The 12,614-nt window shown below is 45.2% G+C and overlaps 1 protein-coding gene across 1 annotated transcript in view; it reads right to left on the bottom strand.

Moving 5' to 3' along the window:
• Positions 1 to 12,614, bottom strand: part of LOC115195003 (transmembrane protein 151B-like) — a 52,060-nt gene that overhangs the window by 6,816 nt on the left and 32,630 nt on the right. The window contains exons 2-4 of the mRNA XM_029754904.1: positions 11,091 to 11,305; positions 10,408 to 10,534; positions 1,072 to 1,203 (exon numbers count right to left, since the gene is read on the bottom strand). Of these exons, the coding sequence (XP_029610764.1) occupies positions 1,072 to 1,203; positions 10,408 to 10,534; positions 11,091 to 11,305 (474 nt within the window). The remainder of the gene's footprint in view (positions 1 to 1,071; positions 1,204 to 10,407; positions 10,535 to 11,090; positions 11,306 to 12,614) is intronic.

Raw genomic sequence — 12,614 nt, 5'->3', positions numbered from 1 at the left:
TTGGCAATATGTAACTTTTTGGCCGACCCGACCAAATTCACATACAAATTCACATAGAAATGTGCGTTATAGATCTATCATTCTAATTGAAAGCAAGTCTAAGAAGCGGTAGATTTGTTCTATGTGCGTTATTTCTATGCTTCCTGTTATTAAGTTTTGTTTTTGCCTTTTTTACATTCGGTTTTGCTTCAAACAGCTGAAACAACAATATTTTTGCTTATACTCCCAAGTGGCGCAGTGGTCTAAGACACTGCATCGTAGCGCAAGAGGCAGTACCTGGTTCGAATCCAGGCTGACCGTGATTGGGAGTCCCATAGGGCGGCGCACAATTGGTCCAGCGTCATCCGGGTTTGGCCAGAGTAGGCCGTCATTGTAAATAAGAATTTGTTCTTAACTGACTTGCCTGGTTAAATAGGAAAAATATACCCCTTTTTCGGTATCCAATTGGTCCCATCGCTGCAACTCCAGTACGGACTCAGGAGAGGCAAAGGTCAACACACCCCAGCCAAGCTGCACTGCTTCTTGACACAATGCCCACTTAACCCGGAAGCCAGCCACACCAATGTGTCGGAGGAAACATCGTACACCTGATGACAGAGTCAGCGTGCACTGCGCCCGGCCCGCCACAGGAGTCGCTAGAGAACGATGGGACAAGGACATCCCTGCCGGCCAAACCCTCCCCTAACCCGGACGACGATTCTGCGCCGCCCCACGGGTCTCCCGGTCGCAGCCGGCTACGACAGAGCCTGGACTAGAACCAGGTTTTCTAGTGGCACAGCTAGCACTGCGATGCACCACTCAGAGGCCCTGGAAAATATATTTCACAGCGGTTTAGATGGTACAATGATTCTCTACACTGTACTAGCTTGTTTTGTCACATAAACTGAAAATAGGCGAACTATTGAGAGTTTTAGCAACCAGGAAATGATTGATTTCTGCATAGTGCAACTTAAACATTTGAAGCTGAAACTGATTGAAGATGCAACTGAATAAAGGAATATTTTTGCCCTGGACTTTTAGTGCCCTGCCTCAATTCTCCAGGTATTCCTCTACTTCTTTCTTCATGCTCACCTGTGTGGTGGTATAAGCGTCTCCGTTGCGATACCTGGTCACCTGTCTGGTCCGTCTGACGTAGTGGTAACTGATGGCCTTCCACCAGATACAGGGAGTAGCCTGCTGGAGCCTTGTGACACGCTCATACACCTGGACACACACACACACACACACACACACACACACACACACACACACACACACTATCAGTCTACCCAACTCACTCCATTAAACACCCATTATTCTCTTCACCAAAGTCAATTAAAGTCCCCCCAAAATATTTTTTTATTTCACCTTTATTCAACCAGGTAGGCGAGTTGAGAACAAGTTCTCATTTACAATTGCGACCTGGCCAAGATAAAGCGTAGCAATTCGACACATACAACAACACAGAGTTACACATGGAGTAAAACAAACATACAGTCAATAATACAGTTGAAAAATAAGTCTATATACAATGTGAGCAAATGAGGTGAGATAAGGGAGGTAAAGGCAATAAAGGCCATGGTGGCAAAGTAAATACAATATAGCAAGTAAAACACTGGAATGGTAGATTTGCAGTGGAAGAAAGTGCAAAGTAGAAAGAGAAATAATGGGGTGCAAAGGAGCAAAATCAATAAATAACGACAGATGGAATAACGACAGATGGGGTAACGACAGATGGAATAACGACAGATGGAATAACGACAGATGGAACAACGACAGATGGAACAACGACAGATGGGGTAACGACAGATGGGGTAACGACAGATGGAGTAACGACAGATGGAATAACGACAGATGGAATAACGACAGATGGAGTAACGACAGATGGAGTAACGACAGATGGAATAACGACAGATGGAGTAACGACAGATGGGGTAACGACAGATGGGGTAACGACAGATGGAATAACGACAGATGGAATAACGACAGATGGAACAACGACAGATGGAACAACGACAGATGGAACAACGACAGATGGGGTAACGACAGATGGGGTAACGACAGATGGGGTAACGACAGATGGAATAACGACAGATGGAATAACGACAGATGGAATAACGACAGATGGGGTAACGACAGATGGGGTAACGACAGATGGAATAACGACAGATGGGGTAACGACAGATGGAATAACGACAGATGGAATAACGACAGATGGAGTAACGACAGATGGGGTAACGACAGATGGGGTAACGACAGATGGGTTAACGACAGATGGAGTAACGACAGATGGGGTAACGACAGATGGGGTAACGACAGATGGGTAACGACAGATGGAATAACGACAGATGGAATAACGACAGATGGGTAACGACAGATGGAATAACGACAGATGGAATAACGACAGATGGGGTAACGACAGATGGAATAACGACAGATGGAATAACGACAGATGGGGTAACGACAGATGGAATAACGACAGATGGAATAACGACAGATGGGGTAACGACAGATGGGGAAACGACAGATGGGGTAACGACAGATGGGGTAACGACAGATGGAATAACGACAGATGGGGTAACGACAGATGGGGTAACGACAGATGGAATAACGACAGATGGGGTAACGACAGATGGGGTAACGACAGATGGAATAACGACAGATGGGGTAACGACAGATGGGGTAACGACAGATGGGGTAACGACAGATGGAATAACGACAGATGGAATAACGACAGATGGAATAACGACAGATGGGATAACGACAGATGGGGTAACGACAGATGGGGTAACGACAGATAGGGTAACGACAGATGGAATAACGACAGATGGGGTAACGACAGATGGGGTAACGACAGATGGAATAACGACAGATGGAATAACGACAGATGGAATAACAGATGGGGTAACGACAGATGGGGTAACGACAGATGGGGTAACGACAGATGGGGTAACGACAGATGGAATAACGACAGATGGAATAACGACAGATGGAATAACGACAGATGGGGTAACGACAGATGGAGTAACGACAGATGGGGTAACGACAGATGGAATAACGACAGATGGGGTAACGACAGATGGAATAACGACAGATGGGGAAACGACAGATGGGGTAACGACAGATGGAATAACGACAGATGGGGTAACGACAGATGGGGTAACGACAGATGGGGTAACGACAGATGGAATAACGACAGATGGGGTAACGACAGATGGAATAACGACAGATGGAATAACGACAGATGGGGTAACGACAGATGGAATAACGACAGATGGGGTAACGACAGATGGAATAACGACAGATGGGGTAACGACAGATGGAATAACGACAGATGGAATAACGACAGATGGGGTAACGACAGATGGAATAACGACAGATGGGGTAACGACAGATGGAATAACGACAGATGGGATAACGACAGATGGAATAACGACAGATGGGGTAACGACAGATGGAATAACGACAGATGGAATAACGCAGGATGTGAATAACGACAGATGGTGGTAACGACAGATGGAGTAACGACAGATGGGTAACGACAGATGGGGTAAACGACAGATGGGGTAACGACAGATGGAAGTAACGCAGATGGAATAACGACAGATGGGGTAACGACAGATGGGGTAACGACAGATGGAATAAACGACAGATGGAATAACGACAGAATGGAATAACGACAGATGGGTGTAACGACAGATGGGGTAACGACAGATGGGTTAACGACAGATGGAATAACGACAGATGGAATAACGACAGATGGAATAACGACAGATGGGGTAACGACAGATGGGGTTAACGACAGATGGAATAACGACAGATGGGGTACGACCGATGGAATAACGACAGATTGGAAAGATTGAATAACGACAGATGGAGTAACGACAGATGGGGTAACGACAGATGGGGTAACGACAGATGGGATAAACGACAGATTGAATAACGACAGATGGGAATAACGACAGATGGGTAACGACAGATTGGGGTAACGACAGATGGAATAACGACAGATGGAATAACGACAGATGGAATAACGACAGATGGGGTAACGACAGATGGGGTAACGACAGATGGGGTAACGACAGATGGAATAACGACAGATGGAATAACGACAGATGGAATAACGACAGATGGGGTAACGACAGATGGGGTAACGACAGATGGAATAACGACAGATGGGGTAACGACAGATGGAATAACGACAGATGGAATAACGACAGATGGAGTAACGACAGATGGGGTAACGACAGATGGGGTAACGACAGATGGGATAACGACAGATGGAGTAACGACAGATGGGGTAACGACAGATGGGGTAACGACAGATGGAATAACGACAGATGGAATAACGACAGATGGGGTAACGACAGATGGAATAACGACAGATGGAATAACGACAGATGGGGTAACGACAGATGGAATAACGACAGATGGATAACGACAGATGGGGAACGACAGATGGAATAAACGACAGATGGAATAACGACAGATGGGGTAACGACAGATGGAATAACGACAGATGGGAATAACGACAGATGGGATAACGACAGATGGGGTAAACGACAGATGGGTAACGACAGATGGGGATAACGACAGATGGGAATAACGACAGATGGGGTAACGACAGATGGAAGTAACGACAGATGGGGTAACGACAGATGGGTAACGACAGATGGGAATAACGGACAGATGGATAAACGACAGATGGGGTAACGACAGATGGAATAACGACAGATGGTAACGACAGATGGGGTAACGACAGATGGGGTAACGACAGATGGAAAGTAACGACAGTGGAATAACGACAGATGGATAACGACAGATGGGTTAACGACAGATGGGGTAACGACAGATGGGTAACGACAGATGGAATAACGACAGATGGGGTAACGACAGATGGGTAACGACAGATGGAATAACGACAGATGGAATAACGACAGATGGAATAACGACAGATGGAATAACAGATGGGGTAACGACAGATGGGGTAACGACAGATGGAATAACGACAGATGGAATAACGACAGATGGAATAACGACAGATGGAATAACGACAGATGGGGTAACGAAAGATGGAGTAACGACAGATGGGGTAACGACAGATGGAATAACGACAGATGGGGTAACGACAGATGGAATAACGACAGATGGGGAAACGACAGATGGGGTAACGACAGATGGAATAACGACAGATGGGGTAACGACAGATGGAATAACGACAGATGGAATAACGACAGATGGGGTAACGACAGATGGAATAACGACAGATGGGGTAACGACAGATGGAATAACGACAGATGGGGTAACGACAGATGGAATAACGACAGATGGAATAACGACAGATGGAATAACGACAGATGGGGTAACGACAGATGGAATAACGACAGATGGAATAACGACAGATGGAATAACGACAGATGGGGTAACGACAGATGGAGTAACGACAGATGGGGTAACGACAGATGGGGTAACGACAGATGGGGTAACGACAGATGGAATAACGACAGATGGAATAACGACAGATGGGGTAACGACAGATGGGGTAACGACAGATGGAATAACGACAGATGGAATAACGACAGATGGAATAACGACAGATGGGGTAACGACAGATGGGGTAACGACAGATGGAATAACGACAGATGGGGTAACGACAGATGGGGTAACGACAGATGGGGTAGCGACAGATGGAATAACGACAGATGGAATAACGACAGATGGAATAACGACAGATGGAATAACGACAGATGGGGTAACGACAGATGAAATAACGACAGATGGGGTAACGACAGATGGAATAAAGACAGATGGGGTAACGACAGATGGAATAACGACAGATGGAATAACGACAGATGGGGTAACGACAGATGGGGTAACGACAGATGGAATAACGACAGATGGGGAAACGACAGATGGAGTAACGACAGATGGAGTAACGACAGATGGAAAAACGACAGATGGAATAACGACAGATGGGGTAACGACAGATGGGGTAACGACAGATGGAATAACGACAGATGGGGTAACGACAGATGGGGTAACGACAGATGGAATAACGACAGATGGAATAACGACAGATGGAATAACGACAGATGGAATAACGACAGATGGGGTAACGACAGATAGGGTAACGAAAGATGGAATAACGACAGATGGGGTAACGACAGATGGGGTAACGACAGATGGAATAACGACAGATGGAATAACGACAGATGGAATAACGACAGATGGAATAACGACAGATGGGGTAACGACAGATGGGGTAACGACAGATGGGGTAACGACAGATGGAATAACGACAGATGGAATAACGACAGATGGAATAACGACAGATGGGGTAACGACAGATGGAGTAACGACAGATGGGGTAACGACAGATGGAATAACGACAGATGGGGTAAACGACAGATGTAATAACAGACAGATGGGGTAACGACAGATGGGATAACGACAGATGAATACACAGATGGGGTAAAAACCGTACAGATGGAATAACGACAGATGGAATAACGACAGATGGGGTAACGACAGATGGAATAACGACAGATGGAATAACGACAGATGGAATAACGACAGATGGAATAACGACAGATGGGGTAACGACAGATGGAATAACGACAGATGGAATAACGACAGATGGAATAACGACAGATGGAATAACGACAGATGGAATAACGACAGATGGAATAACGACAGATAGGGTAACGACAGATGGAATAACGACAGATGGGGTAACGACAGATGGAATAACGACAGATGGAATAACGACAGATGGAATAACGACAGATGGAATAACGACAGATGGGGTAACGACAGATGGGGTAACGACAGATGGAATAACGACAGATGGGGTAACGACAGATGGAATAACGACAGATGGAATAACGACAGATGGAATAACGACAGATGGAATAACGACAGATGGAATAACGACAGATGGGGTAACGACAGATGGAATAACGACAGATGGGGTAACGACAGATGGAGTAACGACAGATGGAGTAACGACAGATGGAATAACGACAGATGGAATAACAACAGATGGGCTAACGACAGATGGGGTAACGACAGATGGAATAACGACAGATGGAATAACGACAGATGGAATAACGACAGATGGGGTAACGACAGATGGAATAACGACAGATGGAATAACGACAGATGGAATAACGACAGATGGAACAACGACAGATGGGGTAACAACAGATGGAATAACGACAGATGGGGTAACGACAGATGGAATAACGACAGATGGAGTAACGACAGATGGGGTAACGACAGATGGAATAACGACAGATGGGGTGACGACAGATGGGGTAACGACAGATGGAATAACGACAGATGGAATAACGACAGATGGAATAACGACAGATGGGGAACGACAGATGGAATAACGACAGATGGGGTAACGACAGATGGAATAACGACAGATGGAATAACGACAGATGGAATAACGACAGATGGAATAACGACAGATGGAATAACGACAGATGGAATAACGACAGATGGGGTAACGACAGATGGGGTAACGACAGATGGGGTAACGACAGATGGAATAACGACAGATGGAATAACGACAGATGGAATAACGACTGATGGGGTAATGACAGATGGAGTAACGACAGATGGGGTAACGACAGATTGAATAACGACAGATGGGGTAACGACAGATGGGGTAACGACAGATGGAATAACGACAGATGGGGTAACGACAGATGGGGTAACGACAGATGGAATAACGACAGATGGGGTAACGACAGATGGAATAAAGACAGATGGAATAACGACAGATGGGGTAACGACAGATGGAATAACGACAGATGGAATAACGACAGATGGGGTAACGACAGATGGAATAACGACAGATGGAATAACGACAGATGGAATAACGACAGATGGGGTAACGACAGATGGAGTAACGACAGATGGGGTAACGACAGATGGGGTAACGACAGATGGGGTAACGACAGATGGGGTAACGACAGATGGGGTAACGACAGATGGAATAACGACAGATGGAATAACGACAGATGGGGTAACGACAGATGGGGTAACGACAGATGGAATAACGACAGATGGAATAACGACAGATGGAATAACGACAGATGGGGTAACGACAGATGGGGTAACGACAGATGGAATAACGACAGATGGAATAACGACAGATGGGGTAACGACAGATGGGGTAGCGACAGATGGAATAACGACAGATGGGGTAACGACAGATGGGGTAACGACAGATGGAATAACGACAGATGGAATAACGACAGATGGAATAACGACAGATGGAATAACGACAGATGGGGTAACGACAGATGGAATAACGACAGATGGAATAACGACAGATGGAATAACGACAGATGGGGTAACGACAGATGGGGTAACGACAGATGGAATAACGACAGATGGAATAACGACAGATGGGGTAACGACAGATGGGGTAACGACAGATGGAATAACGACAGATGGGGTAACGACAGATGGAATAACGACAGATGGGGAAACGACAGATGGAGTAACGACAGATGGAGTAACGACAGATGGAAAAACGACAGATGGAATAACGACAGATGGAATAACGACAGATGGAATAACGACAGATGGGGTAACGACAGATAGGGTAACGACAGATGGAATAACGACAGATGGGGTAACGACAGATGGGGTAACGACAGATGGAATAACGACAGATGGAATAACGACAGATGGAATAACGACAGATGGGTAACGACAGATAGGGTAACGACAGATGGAATAACGACAGATGGGGTAACGACAGATGGGGTAACGACAGATGGAATAACGACAGATGGAATAACGACAGATGGAATAACGACAGATGGAATAACGACAGATGGAATAACGACAGATGGGGTAACGACAGATGGGGTAACGACAGATGGGGTAACGACAGATGGAATAACGACAGATGGAATAACGACAGATGGAATAACGACAGATGGGGTAACGACAGATGGAGTAACGACAGATGGGGTAACGACAGATGGAATAACGACAGATGGGGAAACGACAGATGGGGTAACGACAGATGGAATAACGACAGATGGGGTAACGACAGATGGGGTAACGACAGATGGGGTAACGACAGATGGAATAACGACAGATGGGGTGACGACAGATGGGGTAACGACAGATGGAATAACGACAGATGGAATAACGACAGATGGGGTAACGACAGATGGAATAACGACAGATGGGGTAACGACAGATGGGGTAACGACAGATGGAATAACGACAGATGGGGTAACGACAGATGGAATAACGACAGATGGGGAAACGACAGATGGAGTAACGACAGATGGAGTAACGACAGATGGAAAAACGACAGATGGAATAACAACAGATGGGGTAACGACAGATGGGGTAACGACAGATGGAATAACGACAGATGGAATAACGACAGATGGAATAACGACAGATGGGGTAACAGATGAATAACGACAGATGGAATAACGACAGATGGAATAACGACAGATGGAATAACGACAGATGGAACAACGACAGATGGGGTAACAACAGATGGAATAACGACAGATGGGGTAACGACAGATGGAATAACGACAGATGGAGTAACGACAGATGGGGTAACGACAGATGGAATAACGACAGATGGGGTGACGACAGATGGGGTAACGACAGATGGAATAACGACAGATGGAATAACGACAGATGGAATAACGACAGATGGGGTAACGACAGATGGAATAACGACAGATGGAATAACGACAGATGGAATAACGACAGATGGAATAACGACAGATGGAATAACGACAGATGGGGAACGACAGATGGAATAACGACAGATGGGGTAACGACAGATGGAATAACGACAGATGGAATAACGACAGATGGAATAACGACAGATGGAATAACGACAGATGGAATAACGACAGATGGGGTAACGACAGATGGAATAACGACAGATGGAATAACGACAGATGGAATAACGACAGATGGAATAACGACAGATGGAATAACGACAGATGGGGAACGACAGATGGAATAACGACAGATGGGGTAACGACAGATGGAATAACGACAGATGGAATAACGACAGATGGAATAACGACAGATGGAATAACGACAGATGGAATAACAACAGATGGAATAACGACAGATGGGGTAACGACAGATGGAATAACGACAGATGGAATAACGACAGATGGGGTAACGACAGATGGGGTAACGACAGATGGGGTAACGACAGATGGAATAACGACAGATGGAATAACGACAGATGGAATAACGACAGATGGAGTAACGACAGATGGGGTAACGACAGATGGGGTAACGACAGATGGGGTAACGACAGATGGGGTAACGACAGATGGAGTAACGACAGATGGAATAACGACAATAAGACTCTCACAATAAGAGTCCCAACCAAAACAAAAGTCAGTAGCATACCTCTGCCGTCTCTGCATGAGCCAAAATGGCGGTCTTGGAGTAACAGTGCCAGCATTCCACCAGATACACCACGTACAGCATAGCTAGGAAGGCTAGAGGGATATACACATATCCACTGGAACACGGGCTGTTAGAGGAGGGAGAGAGAGGAGAGGGGAGGGAGAGAGAGGAGGGGGGAGGGAGAGAGAGGAGGGGGGAGGGAGGGAGAGAGAGGAGGGGGAGGGGAGAGCGAGAGAGAGAGAGGAGGGCGGAGAAAGGAAGATAAGAGAGAGAAAAGTCATGTTCATACAAACATAGTCAAACTTTATTTAAACACTTGTGTTAGGGATGTACAGATAGCCACTGGAACATGGGCTGGCTGGAGATACAAACACAATCTAACTGTGCATTTAACTTCCTTTAAAGTTAATTTAACATTCATTTAACTTCATCTAAAGTTCATTTAACTTCATTTAAAGTTCTTTTAACTTTATTTAAAGTTCATTTAACTTTATTTGAAGTGTATGTAAAATCCCATTAACATTTTCTTGCAGCAGTAGAAAGAACAATAAAAGCTATCAAACAAACGAGAAGAATACATTAACATAGAAAACCCACAAGGAAAACTAGTTTAAGCTGTATAAAAGTATTTTTTAGGGTAGTGGGAGAGGTTTAAGGCCAACGTGACCCACACACTAACTAACCTGTCGTGCTGGAGGTGCAGCTGAGGTAAGTCAGGGAAGGCGGTGGCGGACGTAGCCGAGACAACATCCTCCCCGGAGCCCAGAACTGGGACACGGCAGACGACACACCAACCCAGCATGGTGAAACACCCGTACATGAGAAGAGTGAGGAGGAGGCACTTCCAGTAAGACTCACGACATAGAGAGGCAGCCAGGGACTGCTGCACGGGACGCTGCTATTAGGACAGACAGACAGACAGACAGACAGACAGACAGACAGACAGACAGACAGACAGACAGACAGACAGACAGACAGACAGACAGACAGACAGACAGACAGACAGACAGACAGACAGACAGACAGACAGACAGACGAGGAAGGGAGGGAGGGAGGGAGGGAGGAGAAGAGAGAGAAAGTTCATATTGAGGAGAGTTATGAGCAGGCACTGTTGCTATTGGAGGGAGAGAGGAAGGAAGAAAGGCAGGACAGAGAAGCTGTAATACACAAGGATAATGGTGTAATACATAACGATAATGCTGCGACTCACGATGATAATGATGTAATACACAAGGATAATGCTATGATATGCAATGATAATACTGTAATATACAACGAGAATGCTGTAATACACAACGACAATGTTGTGATACAACAACGATAATGCTATAACACACAATGATAATGCTGTAATACACAACGATAACGTTGAATTACACCAGTGGTTCCCAAACTTTTTATAGTCCCGTATCTCTTCAAAGATTCAACCTCCAGCTGCGTACCCCCTCTGGCACCAGGGTCAGCTTACTCTCAAATTTTGTTTTTTTGCCATCATTGTAAGCCTGCCTCACACACACTATATGATACATATATTAAACATAAGAATGAGTGAGTTGTCACAACCCTGCTTGTGTGAAGTGACAAAGAGCTCTTATAGGACCAGCACACAAATAATAATATAATAATAATCAATAATTTAGCTCTTTATTTAGCCATCTTACATATAAAACTTTATTTGTTCATCAAAAATTGTGAATAACTCACCACAGGTTAATGAGAAGGGTGTGCTTGAAAGGATGCTCATAACTCTGTAATGGTGGGTTGTATTGGAGAGAGTCTCAGTCTTAAATCATTTTCCACACACAGTCTGCGCCTGTATTTAGTTTTCATGCTAGTGAGGACCGAGAATCCACTCTCACATAGGTACATGGTTGCAAAGGGCATCAGTGTCTTAACAGCACGATTTGCCAAGGCAAGAAACCAATCCAGAAATCTGGCAGTGGCTTCTGATTAAATTCCATTTTCACAGAACTGCTTGTTGCAATTTAATGAGGCTCTCTTGTTCAGATATCGGTAAGTGGACTGGAGGCATGAAAGGATAACGAATCCAGTTGTTTGTGTCATCCGTTTCGGGAAAGTACCTGCTTAATTACGCATCTAACTCACTCAGGTTCTTCCCTATATCACAATTGACATTGTCCGTAAGCTTGAGTTCATTTGCACACAAAAATGTTTTCAATGATGGAAAAACCTGTATGTTGTCCTTG

This window comes from Salmo trutta, chromosome 5, assembly GCF_901001165.1.
Source record: "Salmo trutta chromosome 5, fSalTru1.1, whole genome shotgun sequence".
Lineage (NCBI taxonomy): Eukaryota > Metazoa > Chordata > Actinopteri > Salmoniformes > Salmonidae > Salmo > Salmo trutta.
Note: the sequence above shows the minus strand (reverse complement) of the source record. Positions and strands in the feature narration are given on the sequence as shown.